The sequence below is a fragment of the Thamnophis sirtalis genome, unplaced genomic scaffold, assembly GCF_051295495.1.
Source record: "Thamnophis sirtalis isolate CommonGarterSnake01/CBP01778 unplaced genomic scaffold, rThaSir2_p1.2 scaffold_17, whole genome shotgun sequence".
In the NCBI taxonomy this organism is placed as follows: domain Eukaryota; kingdom Metazoa; phylum Chordata; class Lepidosauria; order Squamata; family Natricidae; genus Thamnophis; species Thamnophis sirtalis.
This window is the reverse complement of record NW_028261397.1, coordinates 1,023,574-1,047,712: the sequence shown is the minus strand read 5'-3', so window position 1 is coordinate 1,047,712 and position 24,139 is coordinate 1,023,574. Positions and strand designations below refer to the sequence as shown.

At 47.3% G+C, this 24,139-nt stretch overlaps 1 protein-coding gene across 1 annotated transcript; it reads left to right on the top strand.

Moving 5' to 3' along the window:
* Positions 1-7,275: 7,275 nt before the first annotated feature.
* Positions 7,276-23,653, top strand: LOC148042363 (dehydrogenase/reductase SDR family member 13-like). The gene is made up of 5 exons (XM_087702812.1): positions 7,276-7,444; positions 16,453-16,571; positions 18,203-18,326; positions 21,948-22,259; positions 22,958-23,653. Exons 1-5 carry the CDS (start codon positions 7,309-7,311, stop codon positions 23,215-23,217), a joined length of 951 nt encoding a protein of 316 aa, XP_087558938.1. The 5' UTR covers positions 7,276-7,308; the 3' UTR covers positions 23,218-23,653.
* The last annotated feature ends 486 nt before the right edge of the window (positions 23,654-24,139 follow it).

Sequence of the window (24,139 nt, the reverse complement as noted above, 5' to 3'; positions counted from 1 at the left end):
TGTGACCAGGTGGGCGTGGCTTGGTGGCCATGTGACCAGGTGGGCGTGGCTTCATGGCCATGTGACCGGGTGGGCGTGGCTGCACAACTGACTCACCTACAATGTAAAAGCAGCTGGACTTCACACAAAATGCCCCTGCAACAAGAAAGAACCTCACAAACAATCATGCACAGCTGATTTCACTACTGTGGGACTCCCATTGTCACACAGCTGTTCGGTAGAAAAAAAAATGCTAAAAAATAAGTTCCAACAATTGAGTGGCACAGCTGATCGTCAGAACTTTTTTTTAACTTTATAAAGCATTTTTTACTACCAGTTTAGGTGAATGGAACTGGTAGCATTTCACCCCTTGGGTTCGTTTAACCATCCTCAAGGCCGACTGTCTGACAGTATGCAGAAGGAAGGAACGGTGCACCTGAATCAGAGACTTTCCCAAAACATCTTCTTGGTCAATGATTAAACTCTGGTTGCCTGGCTATTGTGGGGTGGGCTCTGGGGTTTGTTTCAATTTGGTGCTTCACACATTTTTGCTTCAGATCTTGCCTGAGTTAGCTGTATTCAGTTCTTTCCTAGTAAACGCACCTTTTCTCTAATTCTATGGAGTCGAGGGTTTTTCTTTCCTAGGGATTGTACAGAGGCAGCCATGACAGTTGTTAAGTCAACCAGACCCAATTTATATGCCACAGTTGTTAGGCAAATCACTACAGTTCTTAAGTGAATCATGTGGTTGTTAAGTGAATTCAGCTCCCCTCACCATTGACTTTGCTTGTCTGAATCCTCTTGGAACAATCACAAATAGTAATCATATGACCCTGGGACACTGAAATCATCGGAAATATTGCTGGTTGCCAAGCACCCAAATTTTGATCACATGACCCTGGGGGAGCTATAAGGGTTGAAAGTGTGAGGACTGGTCAATAATCACTCTTTTTTCATTGGCATCGTTCATTGAATGTTCGCTAAATGAATGGTTATAAGTTGAGGATTGTCTGCATTGTTTTATTACGCACCACCCAGGGAGATTGACAGGAGGTGAGCAGATCTATGCAGAAGGTGAGTAAGTCGGGATCCGTCTTTGAAGCCGTACTCGATCCCGAGGCTCAGGATTCCTTCCGCTCCTTTTCCAGGAAAGTGGGAACTCGGAGGTGATCCTGATGATCCTGGATCTGTGCAGCCTGGACGCGGTGCGAGCTTTTGCGCAGACCTTCTTAGAATCGGAGCCCCGTCTGGACATCCTCATCAACAACGCAGGTGGGGACAGAGCAGACCCTCCCCCCCAGGGTCTCCGGGCGAGGAAGGGGAGAATATTTGGGAGAGGGGGGATTGTCCGGGATTTCTGTAACTCTGTGAGGTGGGTTGGGGAGAGAGGGGGGGGGGACTAGAACTAGAACTCACCGTCTCCTGGTGATTGGACCAAAGCTATCCAGCGGCCTTTCGGGATGAAGCAGGATTAAGCCAATCATTTTCTAGGCTCAACCACTAGACCAAATTGGATGCTTTACATACAATCCTCAAATTATGATCACGATGGAGCCTGCTGATTATGGTCATAAGTTGTGATGGTTGTAAAGCAGGTCTGACCTCTGTGACCAATACTATCTGATACCCTTTTTTTTTGAGGCGGTTGTTAAACGAACCAATTATTCACTGTCGGGTGTTTTTGTTGAAAACTGCATTTTTAATAAATTGCAGTCATTTCACATGTTACCAAGGGCGGGGCCTGTTGCTAAGCTCCCAAAATGCTATCGTGCGACCACAAGCGGGAGCCACTGGCACTTTGGAACCGGGTCGTAATCGCAAAGTGACCTGTCGTAAGCCGAGGACTACCTGTAATCCGCTTCTTTTTCTGGTAGGGGTCTTTCAGGGTGGCCAAACCGCCGATGGCTTTAGCCAGAACTTCCAGGTCAACCACTTGGCCCACTTCCTGCTGACCCACCTGCTCCTGGACCGGCTGAAGCGCTGCGCCCCGAGCCGGATCGTAATTCTGGCCTCAAGTCTGCACGCCTATGGGAAGATCGACTTTCGGACCATCCACAAGCCGGTGGAAGGGATATGGCAGGTGGTAATATCGTACAGCATCAGCAAACTAGCCAACATTCTCCACGCAAGAGAGTTGGCCAACCGTCTGGAAGGAACCAATGTTACTTGCTATGCGGTTCATCCAGGTGAGTAAGAGTCCGGCTCCAAGGCACCCCACGTCATGGAGCTCCCCCCACAGGTCCCTCTGGGGCTCCGCCAGGCATTTCTCTCCCAGTGGGGGCTCCCTCGACCCCCCTCTGCAGAGCCCCCTCGGGAGTTTCCTCCATCGAGCTCAACACCGGTTATCATGGCTTGAAACAGGGGCGGAATTTTTCCGGTGCCTGTGGAGATTCTCTGCCAGAGTGGTTTTTTCAGGAGGCAACTGGACTTTCTGTTTTTTTTTTCTTTGAAGATATTTCGCTTCTCATCCAAGGAGCTTCTTCAGCTCTGACTGGATGGAGGGGAAGGGAAGGATTGATGCTCCTTGCAGACAGCTGGTCATTTGCATCCTTTTAGAGGGTCCTTGAGGCCACTCGGAGGTTTTATCTGTGTCCTCAGGGTCACCTGAATGGTGCAAATGGTTCCTGTAGTCTGCCATTTTTCCCTCTGGAAATCCATTCCTTATTCCTACCCCATTCCAAGGGTCTTCATCCCAAATTGTATTCTTAAAAGAGTAGAGATTCTCCGTCATCCAGGTCCTGGTTGCCCCAAAGGTGCTTTTTCAAGGGGCAACTGGAGTTTCTGGTTTTTCTCTGAAGACGTTTCTCTTCTCATCCAAGAAGCTTCTTCAGCTCTGACTGGATGGAGGGGAAGGGAAGGATTTATGCTCCTTCCAGACGGCTGGTCATTTGCATCCTTTTAGCGAGTCGTTGAGGCGACTTGGGGAAAAAGACAGGAAAGTCATTATAAAGGGTCTCCAGGCCACTGTAACCATCATAAATATAAGTCAATTGTTCCAAGGATCTGAAATTTGATCAGGTGACCCCTGGGGGATGCTGCATCAGTCATAAGTGTGAAAAATGGTCATAGCTTGCTTTTTTCGGTGCCGTTGAAACAGAACGGTCACTAAACAAAAATGTGATGTGTAATAAGTTGTGGACTATCTGTATTATCTATGTATTCGTGTGTTGCGACACACACAAACACACGCCTATACACACTATTTTAACCAACTCAGGGAACAGACAGAAGATTGTTATGTAATATTATCTATTTGAATGTATTAGCCATTCAATGAATTTAGGTGTGCAATGCAGCACGCAGATGTGCACATACACATATACAAGCACACACAAGCACACACACACTCCCTTTGCATCATCACACACTCACTTCAGCATTGGGTCTTCCCAAAAATATTGAGAAGTTGCCCCAAGGCTGGCAAAGGGCCAACGGATGATGTACGAAGGGTTCATTCAGGCTCGTCTCCACCATTTGGGCCACGTTGGAAGGTGCTTCCTCCCATCCTGGGCTGTTCACACAACCAACTCTCTTTTGCTTTCAGGATCTGTTAGAACCGATATCGGCCGCTCTTTTCCATGGTGGGTATTTCAGGTGTTTGGGTTCATGAAGGTGTTCAGACGAGATTGTGATGCGGGTGCCCAGACCTCCATCTACTGCGCCACCGAGGAGGGCATCGAGAGGCTGAGTGGGCGGTATTTGTGGACTGCCGTCCAAAGGTGCCCTGGCCACAGGCCTGCGATGACCAGCTGGCCAAGAAGCTCTGGGAATTCAGCGAGAGGCTTCTGGGACTGACTGCTTAAGAGGGAAGGGACAGAAATGGAGTTTGAGGTCACCATAAGCGGGTGTCCAATTAAACTGGGGGAGCAAACTGCAGGGAATCTGGAAACTTCTCCGAGGTTGTGGTTGAGAGACGTGTTGAATTTCTGAGAATTTAAAAAACTGGGAAGTATTGTGGGGTTGTGGTGGAGAGTTGATCGGCGTTGGTCCGTAAGTATCTTTTAAATAAAGAAACCGACTCCATAAAGTTGTTGGTCTCTTTTTCTCCATCCATGTTGGAAGAGGGAGGGTGGTTTGCCAGGAGGAGAGGGAGTCTTGCAGACATTTCATGAGCCAACTTGTCCTTCCAGCAGAGAATCAGAGGAGGAGGAGGAGGAGGAGGATGTGTGTGAGCTGGGGCCAGCATCAAGGCAACTTAGCAATAGCAATAGCAGTTAAGACTTATCTACCGCTTCATAGGGCTTTCAGCCCTCTCTAAGCGGTTTACAGAGTCAGCATATATTGCCCCAACAACAATCCGGGTCCTCATTTCACCCACCTCGGAAGGATGAAAGGCCGAGTCAACCTTGAGCCTGGTGGGATTTGAACCGCTGAACTGCAGATAACAGTCAGCTGAAGAGGCTGCAATACAGCAACCTAACCACTGCGCCACCTCGGCTCTTTTTAATATAGAGATAGAGATAGAGATAGAGATAGAGATAGAGATAGAGATAGAGATAGAGATAGAGATAGAGATAGAGATAGAGATAGAGATAGAGATAGATAGATAGATAGATAGATAGATAGATAGATAGATAGATAGATGATAGATAGATATAGGTATAGGTATAGGTATAGAGATAGATAGATAGATAGATAGATAGAGAGAGAGAGAGAGAGAGAGAGAGAGAGAGAGAGAGAGATAGAGATAGATAGATAGATAGATAGATAGATAGAGATGGATAGATATAGATATAGAGATAGAGATAGAGATATAAATAGCAATAGCAGTTTGACTTATATACCGCTTCATGGGGCTTTCAGCCCTCTCTAAGCGGTTTACAGAGTCAGCATATCGCCCCCACAGTCTGGGTCCTCATTTCACCCACCTCGGAAGGATGGAAGGCTGAGTCAACCTTGAGCCGGTGAGATTTGAACCGCCAAACTGCAGATAGTCCTGTGGGACTTCAAGTTGCCAAGGTTGAGAAACACTGATCTAGTATAACTAAATACCTCACTTTCATTGTATAGTATAAGTTCAGTTACGATTAGTATTATTTTTTCCCAATAAATCATAATTCTCTTACATTTTTGATTGTCTATTTGATAACAGTATATCTTTATATAATCCCCGTGTGATAGAAAAGATTTTTTTAACCAACCATTTATATTTGTATATCACTATTTTCAATTATGCATAATTCCACCAATCGACTATCAGGTATGCTTATGTTCATTCTTGTACATCATACATTCAAACAGAAATCTTATTCCTTCATTTTTCAACAAAATATTCTAAATAGTCACTACATATATATACCAATTATTCAATTATTCCCTTATTAAAAATTATTTATCAACAACAAGATATCATTGTAATATGTCCTTAACGTTATACATTATATCACCAATCCTAAAGAAGAAGCATCTTGATGACCAAAGAGGAACCGGCAGTTCCTCGAAAGGTCGGAGATAAAGTTCTCCAAACTGACAGCGGAAGGGGCAGTGACCATGCAAATGGCTGCTTCAAAGTCGGGGCGACCGGACCAAGCTATTTGAACAGGAGCGGTGCTGGGAAAAAGCATTGGACCTGGGTTAAAGAGTGACCAACCCAAGGTTTTTTTTAACAAAAAAAAACCTTTAAAATTGGATCTAAAAAGAGACAGGAATGGAAATTAGAAGCTATTTGGCAAAGGGGGATTTAACAGAGAAAAGAAGAAAGTGCGGAGACTAAAAACAGAAAGCCCTGGAAACAATAAAAATAACAAAGAACTCGGGGGGGGGGATTCCTTTCTTTCTTTTTCTACCTTTTTCTATTTTGCCGGAATAGGATTTGACAGCTTTTAACAGCCAGCTGATTACAGCATACTGCTACTGTGGAGAGGGAGACATCTACTGGTGAGAAGAGGATACTACTAGACTTAATAGAAAATAACAGGGAAAAAAATACAGCTGCAGACAGCAAGATAAAGATACTTTGAAAACAGTGGGAAATAAGGAGGATTTGTTTTGGTTACAGTGCTGTGGATTGGACACTATCGTGATGGAAGGGGAAAAAACAAAATAAAATTGGAACTGGACTTTAGAATTTGGAAAGAAAGAAAGGAAAACAAAAATAATTAATGAACTTCAAGTTTAAGTAAATGTGCTATAGTAGAAAAAGTTTAAACTATTTGTTAAATTAACTAAGCAGACATGTAATTTTGGATGTATAATGAACTGCTTGATATGTTAAAAAAAATGAAAGTGAAACCCTAAATGGTAAAGAGAAAGTGGAAACCCAGAGGAACCCTTAGAACAAGATGGAGGAGGAAAGGGAGATAGAAAAAGGATTAAATGAAGAACAAGTAGATAATACAGAAGAAAAAGAGATTGAAAAAGAAAAATACTCAGATGATTATATTGGGATGCACAGTGACACCCTAAAAGCAGACAAGGAGGAATTGCCTCCCCCCAAAAAAGGGAAAACTAAACAATAAAGGTGGAAACAGTGGGGAGAGACTGGGGGAAAAATCTGGGGAAGGTTACCAGAACAATAGAACCAAAAGGGAGGGGAAAAAAGTGGGAAGAAAAAAATGTAGAAACTACAAAAACAAGAAAAAGAAGAAGCTAGGCGAATGGGTGAAAAGAAAAGAATCTAAGAGAAGGGGAGTTCATGAGAGACTAAGAGAAAATGGTTGAAAGGAAGAAGGAAGGAAAAGGATTTACTAGTAGAACAGAATGAAATATGTTAACATTGCTAGTGGTACGTAGTTAATATGGTGTGAGGGATTCGGATCAATACTATTAACTGTGGATAAATTAACTAAGTGAAATGTTTACTATAAAAAAATTGAATTTACGTGTGATTGACAGTAAAACAGAACAATAGATGGAAATGAAATGTTAAATTTGATTAACTTGGAGGGGGCAAATAATGACATTGTTTATATATTAAGAAGAAACTAAAAGTTAAATTGGAAAATATGGGAAGAAAGTAAGATGACTGAAATTTGAAATGGAAATGTGATGTAAAATGAACTATGCATAAGACGAGATGTTAAGGGGGGAAATCCAGGCAACACCTCCTTCCTTCCTTCTCTCTCTCTCTCTCTCTCCCTCCCTCCCCTCCTCCCTCCCTCTCTTTCTTTTTTCTTTCCCTCCCTCCCTCTCTTTCCCTCCCACCCTCCCTCCCTCTCTCTCTCTTCCTCCCTTCCTTCTCCCGAGCCCAAGAGGGGATGAGGGGAGGGCAAAGGAGGGGCAGCGCTCCTGGTGACCATGTCCCTCCCAGGGGGGAGGCGGGGCGGCAGGGAAGGTTCGTCCGGATAAAAAGGAAGCGGCGGGGGCTGCGGGGCCAGCGAGGATCCGGCCATGGAGGCGGCGGGGGTGCTGGGGGCGGTGGCGGCGCTTCTGCTGGGGCTCTACGCGCTGCTTTACTACAACTTCGGGACGGCCACATGGTGCCGGAACACGGTCAGCCTGCGGGGCAAAACGGTGCTCATCACAGGTCAGCTGGGCAGGAAGAGGGGTTGGGGGCATTGCCTCGCTCATTTTCTTTCTTTCTTTCTTTCTTTCTTTCTTTCTTTCTTTCTTTCTTTCTTTCTTCCTTCCTTCCTTTCTCCCTCCCTCCCTCCCTCCTGTCTCTCTCTCTCTCTTCCTTCCATAAGCCCCCCTCTTCCTTTCTCTCCCTCTCTTTCTTTCGCTCTCTCTCTCTCTCTCATCCTCCCTTCCATAAGCCCCCCTCCTCCTTTCTCTCCTCTCTTTCTTTCTCTCTCTCTCTCTCTCTCATCCTCCCTTCCATAAGCCCCCCTCCCACCTCAGGGGCTCCGCGCAGATCAAACTCCCGGAGCCAAAGCGCAGCGCGAAGGTCCCAGGGAGACGCGGGTGGAAAGGCGACCCCCCCAACCCAGGTTTCTCCGCGGAGGTTCTGCCCCATCCCGGTCCAGCTTGAGCCGAAGGCGCTTCAGGCGCAACCGAGAAAGTCCGGCCGGAAAAAGCCCCTCGGGGACAAAGCGGGTCAGGACTGAGCCAGGAGGCTCCGCAGAGGCCAGCCGTCCCCGGGGCTTCCATCCAGGTCCAGCTTGACCCCAAAATATTGTTATTGTTTTATTTATTTGGTCAGGCATGTCTAAGATAACATATGTAAGTAGAAAGAAGATTTTGGAGCCATGAAATGGATACCAATAAAAAGAAACATTAGGAGACAGATGTGTATGTTTTATGCTATATTTCAGTGTTTCTCAACCTTGGCAACTTGAAGTCCTGTGGACTTCAACTCCCAGAATCCCCCAGCCAGCATAGCTGGCTGGGGGATTCTGGGAGTTGAAGTCCACAGGACTTCAAGTTGCCAAGGTTGAGAAACACTGCGATATATTTCAAGTTCAATTGTTATGCCTCTTTAAGAAGGTTAGGAAGCAATTAGCTTTCTTAACGACAGTCATCTGGGGCAGAAAGGAGCTTTAAGATGGCTGCTGCTGAATATAGACGAGCCTCCAGTTCAAGCTCCCGGCTGTCTGCCTTCACTTTATGCCAAACCGTCACATGGGACCCGGAGTGGGGGGGGGGGAAGAGTCATGGCAACAAACAGCAACCCAAAAGAACATTCCTTCCCTGGGTTTGGAGACAGGGAACATATCTGAACGCTGGCCAAAGTGGAGGGAGCGGATAGAGTTTGCACGATCTGATGCAGACAAATGGACTAATCAGCTGAAAGCAGCAAACTTTCTAATATGTGTGGGGACAGAAATGTGTGCAGAGCATGGCCAGCAAGTGGGGAGATCACTGCAGAGGACAAAAAGAAAACAGGGGTACCGTTTGCAAAGTTTGAAGCACACTGCACACCCGAGAGAAGAAAAAAAACACACCACAGTGCAGAGGAAACTGTTCTATGAGAGAATCCAGTGTGCAGGTGAATCTGTGGGTGAATGGGTGATCCCAGCTGCGCTTGCCTGCCAAAGGCTGTGCTTTTTATGATGCTGGAGATATGATTAAAGGCCGTATTCTGATGGGCAGTAAGTTTAAGGAAGGTCTCAGGAAAAACTGCTGCCGGAAGAAGACTTAAAGCTTGAGAAAGCCGTAAGGATTGCCAGAGCAAACGAAATATCAAGAAAGGACGTGCAGATCCTGGAAGGAACCCAGCACCAGATCAGTGCCATAGATACGGTCAAGAAAGGGCGTGCAGAGGAACAAAAGGCACCTGTGGCCCTGGGACAAGTAACAGAGAAGCAGCTTGTGGATATTGTGGAAATATGCACCACAAAGAATGCGGCCGCGCGAGTGATTGTGGGTGCACCTCGGTTCGCCCACATAACACCTATCCTCCGCGAGCTGCGCTGGCTACCTGTTGATCTCCGGGTGCGCTTCAAGGTGCTACTTACCACCTACAAAGCCCTCCATGGTAGTGGATCTGGGTACTTGAGAGACCGCCTCCTGCCAATTACCTCCCTGCGACCTATTAGATCTCACAGATTAGGCCTCCTCCGAATCCCATCCGCCAGTCAATGCCGACTGGCGACTACGCGGAGGAGAGCCTTTTCAGTAGTAGCTCCGACCCTCTGGAATGATCTCCCCGTGGAGATTCGTACCCTCACCACCCTCCAGACCTTCCGCACAGCCCTCAAGATCTGGCTATCCCGTCAGGCCTGGGGTTAAAGATCATAATCTGTCCCCAACCGAATGATGAATGTTGCTTTTTATTTTTAATTATGTGTTGTTCTCTTTTAACTGTCATTGTGTGTATTCCCTCCCTATATGTTGTAAGCCGCCCTGAGTCCCCCTAGGGAAAGGGGCAGCCTATAAATAAATTTAAACTATAAACTATAAACTATAAACAAAAACAGCATCTGTCCAGCAAGGGGGCAAATATGCAAATATGCAAGAAAACAGGAGATTTTGCCAGGGTGTGTTTAACTGTCTCCACGAACCGGAAGGCCACAAATGTGGGCTGTACACGCCATAGAGTGTAACGTTCCCGTGGTTCGTCCATGAGGCCAATGTGGAGAAAAGACAGGACACAACCTTTCTCGGGATGGAGCGACGACCCAGATTGGGGGTCTGGTAGCCCCTTTTATTGAGATAGGACAAAGGCAGGAGGAGCAATAGCATGTGAGTAAAAACAGCCTGTAAAAGTACAATTCCTAATCTACTGCTCAGTCTATATAGGGTCAAATCCTGGGCGTCATTGGTAGGGCACATCTCAGAATGTTATGTTATGCACTATCAGGATGTTATGGAGTTTTAGGAGTTTGTTTTCTCCTGTGTGATTCAGCGTGGCTCCGCATGCCCCATTATGAACTGGGCCATGGGTGACACACACCTACACAAGGAACTATATTACAACAATAGAGGACAATGGTGACAATGCAGGGTCAGACTTGGACTGCTCCCTGATAAATCTTGCAGCCATACAGAAAACACATCAGTCTGCAGATGAAGCCAATGTAACATGACAGATGGGGGGGGGGGCAACAAAACTCCAGTTATATTCATAATAGACACTGGAGCACAAGTAAATTGTGTGCCAAGCCACATATATCTGGAACATCTCAGGAATGAGTCCCCCTCTGAGACTCTGGACCCACCGAAATTAATAGCAGTTAGACTTAGCAGTTAGACTTATATACCGCTTCATAGGGCTTTCAGCCCTCTCTAAGCGGTTTACAGAGTCAGCATATCGCCCCCACAGTCTGGGTCCTCATTTCACCCACCTTGGAAGGATGGAAGGCTGAGTCAACCTTGAGCCGGTGAGATTAGAACCGCTGAACTGCAGATTAATGGGATATGATGGTGAAAAGCTGAAAGTAATGGGTCGCTGTCGTGTAAAATGCGCCTGCGAGGGATCTGAAAGGGACTTACAATTGTTTGTGATAGAAACACAAGTCCCAGCCCTGCTTGGTCTCAAAACAAGGACTTGTGAAGATCATAATGACTGTGGATGGTGGGCATAGAGGTCTGACGGAAGCTGACGTTAAACGTGAGTACTGTGATCTATTCACGGGCCTGGGGTGTCTCCCCGGCATAAGCCACATACGTGTAAAAGAGGCTGCACAGCCTGTCATCCGTGCCCCAAGGAAAATACCTCTAACTCTTGTGGATCAAGTGAGACAGGAACTACAGAAGGTAGTTTTGAGATAGCTGCTGCTGAATAAAGACAAGCCTCTAAGTTCAAGCTCCTTGCTGTCTGCCTTCACTTTATGCCAAGTCATCACACTTGGCACGTTGGTGCACTTATGCACGCCCCTTATCTGAAGGGCTTTGCACTAAAATTGAGGGGGGAGGGGGAGCCAATCTTCACAACCTTTAGAAGCTAATTCCAGGCAAACACCAGCAGATTTCATTTCATTTCATTTCATTTTAATTTATTTGTATGCTGCCCTTTTCCCTAAAGGGACTCAGGGCGGCTCACAACTCAAAGGGAGGGAGAAACAAACAAAGTTACAAAAAACATAAAACCATACATAGTTAAAAAAGCACAACAATCATACCATTCGAAGTGGGGCAGCGAGTCTTTAGACCCAGGCCTGTCGGAACAGCCAAGTTTTAAGGGCTGTGCGGAAGGCCTGGAGGGTGGTGAGGGTACGAATCTCCACGGGGAGTTCGTTCCACAGGGTCGGAGCAGCCACAGAGAAGGCCCTCCTCCGGGTAGTCGCCAGTCGACACTGGCCGGCTGATGGAATTCGGAGGAGGCCTAGTCTGTGGGATCTAATCGGTCTAGTGGAGGTAATTGGCAGTAGGCGGTCTCTCAAGTACCCAGATCCAATACCATGAAGGGCTTTGTAGGTGACGACTAGCACCTTGAAGTGTACCCAGAGATCAACAGGCAGCCAGTGCAGCTCACGGAGGATAGGTGTTACGTGGGTGAACCGAGGCGCACCCACGATCGCTCGCACAGCTGCATTCTGGACAAGCTGAAGTCGCCGAATACTCTTCAAGGGCTGCCCCATGTAGAGCACATTGCAGTATTACCAGTGTTGTAATATAGTTCCTTGTGTAGGTGTGTGTCCCCATGGCCTAGTTCAAACTAGGGCATGCAGAGCCACGCTGAATCACACAGGAGAAAACAAACTCCTAAAACTCCATAACATCCTGATAGCACATAACATAACATTCTGAGATGTGCCCTACCATTGACATCCAGGATCTGACCATATATAGACTGAGCAGTAGATTAGAAATTGTACTTTTACAGGCTGTTTTTAAGCACATGCTGATTGCTCCTCCTGCCTTTGTCCTATCTCAATAAAAGGGGCTACCAGACCCCCAATCTGGGTCACTCCATCCCGAGAAAGATCGTGTCCTGTCTTTTGTCAACATTGGCCTCATGGGCGAACCATGGGAACGTTACACACCAGTCATATAAGAAAGTGGAGAGCGAAGAGAAAGAAGGAAAACTCAGATGCAGAGCAGGAAGCACACCCAGGGGCAGCCACAGAGAACTTACAGTAAATGCCTGCTTACAAATGGTCAAAGTTTAGGGAAGAAACAGGGTGAGCTTGAAACACTAGTTACCTGAAGGTAATTATGAGATAGTTGCCATTAGAGAAAGCTGTGGGATGAAGCTCGTGACAGGAATCTATTGATTAAAAAAAATGCAAAACTATTCACACAAAAGGGGTCTAACAAAAGAGGAGGGGGAGCTGCGTCATATGTTAAAGGATCCTTCCACAGAGTTGCACAAAACCAAGGATGAAAACCTCCTCCTAGGATCCAGATGGGTCAACATAAAAGGGAAAAAGAAGTGACATTGCCATAGGCGTAAACTCCCACCCTCAAAACGATGCTATAGAGCACTACAAACCAAGACAACTAGACACAAGAACAGTTTTCCCCCCGAATGCCATCACTCTGCTAAACAACTAATTCCCTCGCCACTGTCAAACCATTGACTAATGGTCTGCACTATTATTACTATTAGTCGGTTCCACCACAAAACCGCGGTAGACTAAAGCGCGCTCGACGAAAGCGCATACGTGACGTCATCACAGCGCGACGAAAACATCGCGCTGTGAGTGGTAAACTTAAAATTAAAGCGAAAACCTTACCCTAACCCCCCCAAACCTAACCCTAACCCTAAACCTAACCCTTAACCTAACCCTAACCCTAACCCTAACCCTAAACCTAACGCTAACCCTTAACCTAACCCTAAACCTAACCCTAACGCTTAACGTAACCCTAAACCTAACCCTAACCCTTAACCTAACCCTAACCCTAACCCTAACCCTAAACCTAACCCTTACCTTTATGTGAATCGGCTTGCTTTAATTTAATTTTAATTTAATTTATTTTTAATTTTTTTCGTCGCGCTGCTGATGACATCACGTACGCGCTTTCGTCGGGCGCGCTTTAGTGGACCGCGGTTTTGACGGGTCACGCTATTAGTCTTCTCATCGTTCCTATCTCCCATCTCCCCCCACTTATGACTGAAGGACTGTAACTTTGTGGCTTGTATCCTTACTATTTATATTGATTGTTTCCTGATTGCTTATTTGTACCCTGTGAGTATCATTAAGTGTTGTGCCTTATGATTCTTGAGGAATGTATCTTGTCTTTTTATGTACACTGCACCAAAGACAAATTCCTTGGGTGTCCAATCACATTTGGCCAATAAAGAATTCTATTCTATTCTATTCCAACCAAGCAGAAGAAATAGATGGACTTCTTGCTAATCAATTAACAAACAAAATGAAATTGAACGCAGATGAAAGTAAGGTTTTATATACCTAGGTAAGCAAAACCGACTGTACAGGTGTATACTAGGTGAAACCTGGCTTAATAGCAGTACCTGTGAGAGGGATCAGAGTCCTAGTTGATAATTACTTTAATTTGAGCCAGCCCTGTGCAGCAGCCGCCAAAAAAGCCAATCCTAGCCTGCATTGATAGAGGGATTGAATCAAGATCATGTGAAGTTCTAATACTGCTTTACAAAGCCTTTTAGTAAGACCACACTTGGAATATTGAATCCCATTCTGATCACCACAATACAAAAAAAGATGTTGAGATTTTGAAAAGAGTGCAGAGAACAGTAAACAAAGAGGATTAGGAGGCTGGAGGCTAAAAACGCATGGAGAACAGTTACGGGAATTAAGTATGTCTAGTTTCATTTAAAAGAGGACTAAGGGTGGGGCTGGGGACATGATAGCAGGATTCCAATATTTGTGGGGTGGTCTTACAAAGATGAGGGGGTTAAACTATTTTCCAAAGCACCAAAAGGCAAGGCAAGAAACAATGGATGGAAACTAGCAGAGGAGAAGCAACCTTGGACTAAGGAGAAATTTCCTAATGGTGAGAGCAGTCAACCAATGGAACAGCTCGTCTTCAGAAGTTGTGGGTGCTCCATCACTGGAGGCTTTCAAAAAGAGACTGGACAACTGCTTGTCTGTAATGATATACGGTCTTCCCTGCTGAAGCAGAGGGTTGGTCTAGAAGACCTCCCGGGTGTCTTTTGAATGCAGTGGAATAGAATCAGCAAGTAATAAGTCATAGGTCATAATCGTGGTTACAATCATCAATTATAAGTTGCAAACAACAATTGATCAATCGTAAGCAACCACTATTTTTTCTGCAGTCCTAACTATCCGCTGAAGTCTGCCCCCCCCCCCCCGTCCTGCGTGGCTGCTGTGCCAAACCAGAGAGTTATTGAGGTGCAAATGACAGGCTCCATAATAATTCCTCTGTCGAACTGGATCAGTAGGACCGTCTGAGCTTTCTGAGTTGGTGCAGGAAGAACAGTCTTTGTTGTGCCTTTTTAATGATGGCTCTAATGTCCATTTCAAGTCCTTGGAGGGAATAGAACCCCGTGGCACGACAAAACCGCGCTCGTCAAAATAGCGGTGATAAAACCGCGTCGCTAAAGCCGCGACATCACCACGCGTCATCACCGCCGCAACAACAGCGCGGCGATGGAAGGGCGCTTTAAAACAGCGCCGCGGCAGAAAGCCGATTTAAATTAAGGTAAGGGTTAGGATTAGGTTTAGGGATTTGCTTTAGGGTTAGGTTTAGGTTTAAGTTTAGGGTTAGGGTTAGGGTTAGGGTGCTGAGTGCTTCGGAAGGCGCGGATTTGCCCTCCGCGATTATGTCATCGCGGTAGGGTCGCGTTTTTCCTTAGCGCTTCGAACAGCGCGGATTTGCCCTCCGCACTTATGTCGGCGCGGATAAGGGCTTCGCGGTTTTGTGGTGGAACCATAGAACCCAGGAGGTTGAAGGTCTCTATTGTTGATACTGGGTTTTCTAATATTGTAAGTAGAACGCACGACCCCGGGATACTGCAACTGTCATAAATACAAGCCAGTTTTCCTCATGTGATGATGGGGATGCAGGAATAGGTCAGTATTAACTTGGCTTTGTTTATGTCCTGCTAAGTATCTCTATTTGTCCCCGGATCAGACAGAGAAAGGAGGGTTAGTCACCCTAGTTCTTCTCATCCACGCCTTCATGATTGGCCTTCAAGTTGTTTTGCAACTTCTATTAAATTGACATCCTGCAGAGCCAGTGTTGGGAGACCTGCGCCATCTTCTGGTCTGACTGGAGAATTGCATTTTCGGAAATGCCTTTCATTTTTAAATTTTTTATTATTGGAATTGGAATTGGAATTTATTGCACTTATATGCTGCCCTTTTCCCCGGAGGCGACTCAGGGCGGCTCACAATCCAAGTCAGGGAAGGGGGTACAGATAAGGGATAAAAAAGACGAACAGAACAATACACAATTTAAAAGCACACAACAACCATAGCATTCGAGGGGGGGGGGCAAAAGCTCTTTTGGAACTTAAAACCTGGCTGTCGGAACAGCCAGGTTTTAAGGGCTTTGCGGAAGGCCTGGAGGGTGGTGAGGGTTCGAATCTCCACGGGGAGCTCGTTCCAGAGGGTCGGAGCAGCCACAGAGAAGGCTCTCCTCCGGGTAGTCGCCAGCCGGCACTGGCCGGCGGATGGAATTCGGAGGAGGCCTAATCTGTGGGATCTGATCGGTCTATTGGAGGTAATTAAACATATTTGCCACCCAATCCTGCTACAAAGTGGTCCTTTCAAAGACCGCCAGGACTCAAAGCATCTCAGCCAGGAATGCTGATCCGTACTTCAAACATCCCATGGATTGTTGTATGCTAGAATTGGATAAAACCTCATAATAGGGGGAAAAAAGTCAGTGGCCGTAAACATGTTTGAAATATTGGAGCCCTGTGGAAATTTTTTCCGGTGCTGTTGTACCTTCAAACAGTCACTAAATAATTGGTTGTAAGTCAATGATTAACTGTATTAAACCTGAATAATTTTAACATATTCTTTATTGATGTAAGACTGCTCTGAAACAGTTGTAAAAATCTTACCCTGAGCCAGGATTTCTCCACCGGTTGCATTCTTTTAATTGTGGGAGTTCTAGTCCTCCCACCTTAAAGTTTCCAAGGTTGAGAAATACTGCCAAACAAATGCTTCACTTTGTAACACCACAAAAAATGCAGGCACAAAAATGCAGGCCCCCTCCTGCTGGGCGATCTCGGTGAATCCTTTCTCTGCCCTTTCCTAGGTGGAAATACTGGGATCGGGAAGGCCACGGCGGTGGATCTGGCCCGGAGAGGCGCCCGCGTCATTCTGGCATGCCGCGACAAAGCGAGAGGAGAATCCGCCATGTACGACATCAGACGGGTAAGCGCCTGCCGTGCAGTTTTCATACACATGCGTAGACACATACACACATTCAAATTTACATCAGTCTTTTTCATCATGAAGAACACAAGAGAGTCAGCAACACAGGAAAATCATGAGGTAAATAAAAACAGCATCAGAGCCCACAGAAAAAAAGGCGGGGAAAAAGGGAAACTCCCCCTTTACACCCCGGCAACCAATCAGCTACAGCTGTGTGTTCTGGCGCATTGTACATTTTACTGTTCCAGCTACTAAATTCAGTATCCGAACTGTTCAGATGCAGCCATTGAGGACTCTCAGCCATTCCCACTTGGCCTGTCCTGGTTCTATTGAAGGCCAGCCGCACTCCTGGAAGTGGTTTTGTTGGATCTGGGTCAGGCAACTGTACAACAACTGTCCAAATGAAGCCAGAGACACTGACAGAGATTGTAGTTTTATATAAATACATAAATATATTTAACATCTACATGTACAGCAGACAAGAGAGTCAGCAACACAGGGACATCATGAGGTAAATCAAACAGTAAACAGAGCCCACAGAAGAAAAAGGCGGGGGAAAAGGGAAACTCCCTCTTTACACCCCAGCAACCAATCATAGCTTAGATTGCCTCATACAGGAGCCAGCACTCTCCAACCAATCAACTACCACAGTACACTCTACTGTTCCAGCTACTCAATTCAATCTCCCAACAGTTCCAATGAGCCTCAGTCGCATTGCGGACTCTCTGCTGTTCCCCACTTAAAGAGCTTTGCCTTGAATTCTGTCCCGGCCTGTCCTGGGTCTGTGTGATCCATTCGGGTTGTGGTTATTAAAGGTTGCCCATCTTAATCACCATTCCTCATGTAGACAATAAGAATGTGATGTTTTAGTCGGCGGTGGGATTCAAATAATTTAACAACTGGTTCTCTTCCCTAATGACCAGCTGGGTGAGTGTGGCAGGGTGGTCATGTGACTGGGTGAGCGTGGCCAACTCGACATCACTTCCAGAGAAATGGTTGTCCAATCTCTTCCTAAAAACCTCCAGTGCTGCAGCACCGACAACCTCTGGTGGCAAGCCGTTCCACTGGTTAATTGTCCTCACTGTCAGGAATTTCCTCCTTAGTTCCAGCTTACTTCCCTCCTTGGTCAGTTTCCATCTGTTGCTTCTTCCCCTGCCTTCAAGGGCTTTGCACGATAGGTTGAGTCCCTCTTCTTTGGGGCAGCCCCTTAATTAAGCAAACCACTCCAGCTGTTTTGTGAATCACGTGGGTGGTTGTGTGAATCCGGCCTCCCCCCATTGACTTTGTCGGAATCCTCTTGGGATGATGATCACATGACCTCATGACACACCACCATGGTAAATATATGCTGGTTCCCAAGTGCCTGAATTTTGATCATGTGACCCCTGGGGATGATGCAATGGTCATAAGTGTGAGGTCCAGTCGTAAATCTCTTTTCACAACATTTTGTAACTGAATGTTCGCTAAATGAATGGTTATAAGTCAAGGTTTGCCTGCATTGTTTTATTACGCACCACCCAGGGAGATTGACGGGAGGTGAGCGGACCTACACAGAAGGTGAGTAAGTCGGGATCCTCCTTTGAACCCGTACTCGATCCTGAGGCTCAGGATTCCTTCTGCTCCTTTTCCAGGAAAGTGGGAACTCGGAGGTGATCCTGATGATCCTGGATCTGGGCAGCCTGGACTCCGTGCGAGCTTTTGCGCAGACCTTCTTAGAATCGGAGCCCCGTCTGGACATCCTCATCAACAACGCAGGTCAGGACAGAGCAGACCCTCCCCAGGGTCTCCGGGTGGGGAAGGGGGAAGATGGTGGCCATCTCCAGGATTTCCCGTTCCTTTGGGGATTTGGTCATAACTCAAGGAGCAGCTCTCTTTGGTTGTGCCTTTTTATTATTTTTACGAGTTACTCAAGGCAGCAAACAGCTACAACACACTTTCCTCTTCCTATTTTCCTCACAACAACAACCCTTTGAGGAGGTTGGGCAGAGAGACAGACTGGGCCAAGTCACCCAGCTGGCTTTTGTGCCTAAGGCAGGACCAGAACTCCCCATCTCCTGGTTATTGGCCAAATGTCTCCCAGGTGGTCTTCATGCCTAAAGCAGGATTTGAACTCATAGCCTCCTAGGCTTCGCTATAAATCAAACTGACTTAGCTGACATAAAAATCCTGTTGCCTTAACCCAGAGATGGGTTTCAGCAGGTCCTGTCCGGTACGCGCATACCGGTTGAAATAATTTAGTGTGCTTTCCTGTACCGGGGCTTCCAGGGGCCTGGTACCAGAACAGTCCCTCCCCTGCCCTCCCCCCCCCACTCACCCACCAGCAGAAGCCTTCTGGGAGATTTTGGCTGGCACGTGCGCAGAGGGAGGGAGGGAAATCCCACCCCCTTCATTGGAAACCAGATGGCTGTCAGAGGAGAGAGCAGCACATGCCCTTGGGCTTGTCCAATGAATCCTCCCCTCCTGTTCCTTCTTCTGCTGTTTGAACAAGCCACGCGGGTCGTGCTCCCTGTCTTTGACAGCTACCTCATTTCCAATTGGGTGGGGGAGAAGAAATCCATCTTTTCCGTCCCTCTCCATAAATCCCCGCCCCAATTGGAAACAAGGCAGCTGTTAAAAACAAGACAGCGCGTCCTGCTTGGCTGCGCGGTGTGTACAAGCAGCAAAATTACCTCCTTGCGACCTATTAGATCGCACAGATTAGGCCTCCTCCGAGTTCCATCTGCCAGTCAGTGTCGACTGGCAACTAAACGGAGGAGAGCCTTTTCAGTAGTAGCTCCGACCCTTTGGAACGATCTCCCCGTGGAGATTCGTACCCTCACCACCCTCCAGACCTTCCGCACAGCCCTCAAGACCTGGCTATCCCGTCAGGCCTGGGGATAAAGAGTGTAATCTGTCCCCACCCGAATGATGAATGTTGTGTTTTACTTTTACTTGCACTGTTTTCATGTTTATTGTTTTATTGTCTTGTATCCCCCTCCCTATAAATTGTAAGCCACCCTGAGTCCCCTCAGGGAAAAGGGCGGCCTATAAATAATAAACAAATCAAATCAAATCAAATCAAAAGAAGGAACAGGAAAGGAGTTCCACGTGGGGTTTTCCAAACAGATGAACTCCCCTCCTGTTACTTCTTTTGCTGTTTGTACATGCCGCAAGAGTCACGCTCCCTTGTCTTTCACAGCCACCTCGTTTCCAGTTGGGGCAGGGATCCATGGAGAGGGACAGAAAAGATGGAGTTCTTCTCCCCCACCCCCAATTGGAAACGAGGCAGCTGTCAGAGAGAAGAGGGCAGCGCATGCCACGTGGGCTTGTGCAGCAGCGGAAGAAGGAGCAGGAGGCGAGGATTTGGCTGTTGCACAAGCCCACGGGCACACGCTGCCCTCTTCTCTCTGACAGTCGTCTGGTTAAAAAGCCATCCCCCGTGGCGTGTTTCTCAGGGGGGGCGGGCTCCGCAGAACATTCCAAGGCCAATGCCACCACATCTGCCCTCTTCAAGGATAGGTCCTCTTCAGAAGGATGAGACCTCCATGGTCTCCCTCGTGTTCCGTGTCGTCCAGCTGCAGCCCCACACTGTGGAAAAGATAGTCGCGCACATGCCAAGCACAATTACAGGCCCAGAGAGGGACACCTCTGCACAAGCCCGAGTGAGTGAAAACAAGTTCCCGCCCTTCCGAAGGCTCCAGAATGAGGGACGGAATCTTCCCTGCAGGAAAGTAAAGCTCTTTCCACCAGAGGCGGCAGGATCAAAGCCCCTCTCCCAAGTGGCCCTTCCTCCCTCTGAGGGCGAGGGACCTGGCTGCCCCATTGCCTCTGGCTTCCCTCTGAGAATCTCCGCTCTCTGGAGCTGCAATTGTGCAGTGTGTGTGTGCGCACACCTATGTTTTCCACAGAGGGTCGCGGATGGGCTCCGGAGTCGCTCCACGCCCCCAGGGGAAAACGCTGCTGGCCAGGTACTTTTAACTATATATTTTGGTCCTATGTCTGCAGAATACTGCAAAAAACCATAAATACAGGCCAGTTGTTGAGTGTTTCAAATGTGATTGGAATACTCAACAAGGTGTCCACAGTATGTGTGTGTGTCTGTGTGTGTGTGTGAGAGAGAGAGACAGACAGACACACACACACACACAGAGGGAGGGAGGAGATACAGAGAGATAGACAGACAGAGAGAGACAGAAAGAGAAAAAGAGAAAGGAAGAAAGAAAAAGAAAAAAGAAAGAAAAAGAAAGTGGGAGAGATGAAAGAAAGAGGAAAAAGGAGAGAGAGACAAAAGGAAGGAAGGAAGGAAAGAGAGAGAGAGAGAGAAAGAGAAAGAAAGAAAGAAGTTATGACCATAATTGTGGCCAAAATTTTGGTTGCTAAGCATGACCGTTGTTAAGTGAGTTTCACATTTTCCAAATTGGCTGTGCCCACCTGGTCACATGACCTCCGAGCCATTCCCACAAAACGGTTCCACCACAAAACCGCGTTCGACTAAAGCGCGCTCGATGAAACCGCGTAGCTGATGTCATCACAGCGCGAGGAAAAAAGCACACTGTGAACGCTAAAGCTAAAATTAATCCCTAAACCTAAACCTAACCCCCCGAAACCTAACCCTAAACCTAACCCTTAACCTAACCCTAACCCTAAACCTAACCCTTACCTTAACTTGAATCGGCTTGCTTTCAAAGCGCTTTTTAAAGCGCCCTTTTTTCTCTGCGGTCGCTGTTGTTGCGCTGCTGATGACGTCAGCGACGCGGTTTAATCGGGTGCGCTTTAGTGGAGCGCGGTTTTGTCGTGCCACGCCACAAAACAGGCCTACATAATAGGTTCTAAAATTTATTAAAACACCACCACCGGCGCACACACTTGATGTGCGCTCCGTCCGCATGCACAGTGCAATACAAATTGTTCTGTGAATGCGCAGAAGCAAAAAACAAGATGGCAGCGCCTACAGTGCCATACGGAGAACCGGTTCAGGGGCGTGGCAGGCCTGGGTCACTGCTGGTTCCAGCAACCCAGGCCATAAAACCACTACCGGTTTGCCTGAACCGGTAGCAACCCACCACTGCTTTTGGGTACTTCGGATGATCAGGAAGTGATCCATTGTAAGCCAAGTGTCGACCCTGAAGCTGGCATATATGTAGCCATGTTTTATCGTAGTTTATTTCCTATTCTTTCTCCAAGCCTTTTCTAGGTATTCTGTAAGGGGATCTAAGCTTTTCACTGGGTGTAATTCCGGGGTTTGGTCAGAGCCAGAATTAAATCAAGACCTCTGTTCCTAATAAAGAGATTTTGATGAAATATGGAAGCCTTGGAATTTTCATTCTGGGGACTCATTACTTGGAAGTGGAACCTTCTCACCAAGGACTACCTGTAATCCGCTTATTTATCTGGCAGGAGTCCTTAAGCCTGGTCAAACGGCTGATGGCTTTGACCAGGCCTTCCAGGTCAACCACTTGGCCCACTTCCTGCTCACCCACCTGCTGCTGGACCGGCTGAAGCGCTGCGCCCCGAGCCGGATCGTAATTCTGGCCTCAAGTGCGCACGCCTCTGGGAAGATCGACTTCCAGGCCTTCAACAACCCGGACACGTGGATGATCAAGGGCGGAGAATCCTACTGCAACAGCAAACTAGCCAACATTCTCCATGCAAGAGAGTTGGCCAGGCAGCTGGAAGGAACCAACGTCACCTGCTATGCAGTTCATCCAGGTGAGTGGAAGTCCAGCTCCAAGGTGCCCCAAATGGCGCCCCCCCCCAAAGTCCAGGTGAGGCTCAGTCAGGAATTTCTATCCCACTTAGAGCTCCGATCCCTCTTCAGACCCACCAATTCCCTGTACAATAGCAATAGCAATAGCAGACTTATATACCGCTTCATAGGGCTTTCAGCCCTCTCTAAGCAGTTTACAGAGTCAGCATATCGCCCCCACAGACTGGGTCCTCATTTTACCCACCTCGGAAGGATGGAAGGCTGAGTCAACCCTGAGCCAGTAAGATTTGAACAGCCGAACTGCCGAACTAGCAGTCAGCTGAAATAGCCTGCAGTACTGCACCCTAACCACTGCACCACCTCGGCTCCCTACATCCCTACCAGGCAGGGATGAGACTTGCCCCAGTCTCTTACTCCTCTTCTGCAATTTCTACTCCTTCCGTCCTCCTCCTTCACCTCCTCCTCTTCCTCCTTCTCCTTCTCTTACTCCTCCCTCCCGCTCCTCCTCTTACATCTCCTCCTCCTCTCTGCAAACCCCCTCCCTTCTAGCACTGATGATGCTACCTAGTTGAGTAACGAAACGTCTGTAAGAAACATGTTGTCCAAAGAGGGCCATGGATCCCGGTGGGAAATAGTTATTGTACATTTGGGATCTCCCCACCATCCATCCCAGACACGTTCTCTCTGCTTTTGATTTCAGGAGTTGTTAAAACCGAAATTACTCGCTCCCATCCCTGGTGGACACTTTGGCTGGTTTGGTCCTCCAAACTGTTCGTCCGAAATAGCGAAGCTGGTGCCCAGACCTCCATCTACTGCGCCACCGAGGAGGGCATCGAGGGGCTGAGTGGGCGGTATTTTGCGGACTGCCAGCCGAAGGTGCCCAGTCCACTGGCCTGTGATGACCAGCTGGCCAAGAAGCTCTGGGAATTCAGCGAGAGGCTGCTGGGACTGACCAGCTAAATATTTCCTCTTTAAATTTGGTCCCTTAATTTTTCTGAGCTGAAGGGAGGAAAAATCACATGGAAAAGCAGACACAAAATCACCCCAAAATCACATCAGATACTTCTACAATTAGTCCAAGGCAATTCTGGGAGTGGAAGTCCACATCTTAAGGTTCCCAAGATTGGGCACCCCCAAATTTAAGGACAGACCAAAGTGGTTTATGTAAGGGGCCAGGAGATGCCGACTGGATTAATCCATAGCGATTCGGGGGGTGGGGTATGTGTACCTGATCCAAATATTCCTTTTGCTCTTCAGTAGGAAAGGGGCATTCCTGCCACTCCAGCAGTCCAAGTGCTATTAAAATTATTTCCCCCCTGCATTATTTTCACGCTGAATAATTATCCCCCTTTGCAACCTTCTGACAAAAATAAAAAAAGAGAAATTTTGGATTTAACTGTGGTTGTAAGTCAAGGACTTGTTTTCATGCTGAATTATTAAAAACTACGAAAAGCCAAAGGAAGGATTCGTTCAGAAGGGCTGAGCTACGTTTCTCTCTCGCTCCGGGGCCCTCCAGCCCATCTTGGACACGGAGGATCCTGGCAGCCGGAACGCCGGTTATCATGGCCTGAAACGGGGGCAGGATTGTCCCTGTGCCATCCGAGGCTCTGGAATGGCTGGGGTGGGATGGGGGGTGTCTGCTGCTATGCCCCCCTTGAGGACTGCAGATGCTATCCCTGGGCAACCTAGAATAACAGAGAAGGAATAACATCCCCACAATTGCTCCAGAATTTACACCCACATCTTCTAACCAACTCGGGGAAAGGACAGAAAAGTCAATATTTAATATTCCCCATGTGAAGGTTGAGGGAATCCTCGCCTTATGACATTTTGTTTAGTGACTGTTCGAAGTTACAAAGGCATGAAAAAGTGACCTATGACA

Excerpts from the sequence above, each read along its gene's own strand:
- LOC148042363 (XM_087702812.1), top strand. The coding sequence starts at position 7,309 with ATGGAGGCGGCGGGGGTGCTGGGGGCGGTGGCGGCGCTTCTGCTGGGG. Across the intron at positions 7,445-16,452 it reads CAAAACGGTGCTCATCACAG|GTGGAAATACTGGGATCGGG; the intron begins GTCAGCTGGGCA and ends GCCCTTTCCTAG. Across the intron at positions 22,260-22,957 it reads CTGCTATGCAGTTCATCCAG|GAGTTGTTAAAACCGAAATT; the intron begins GTGAGTGGAAGT and ends TTTTGATTTCAG.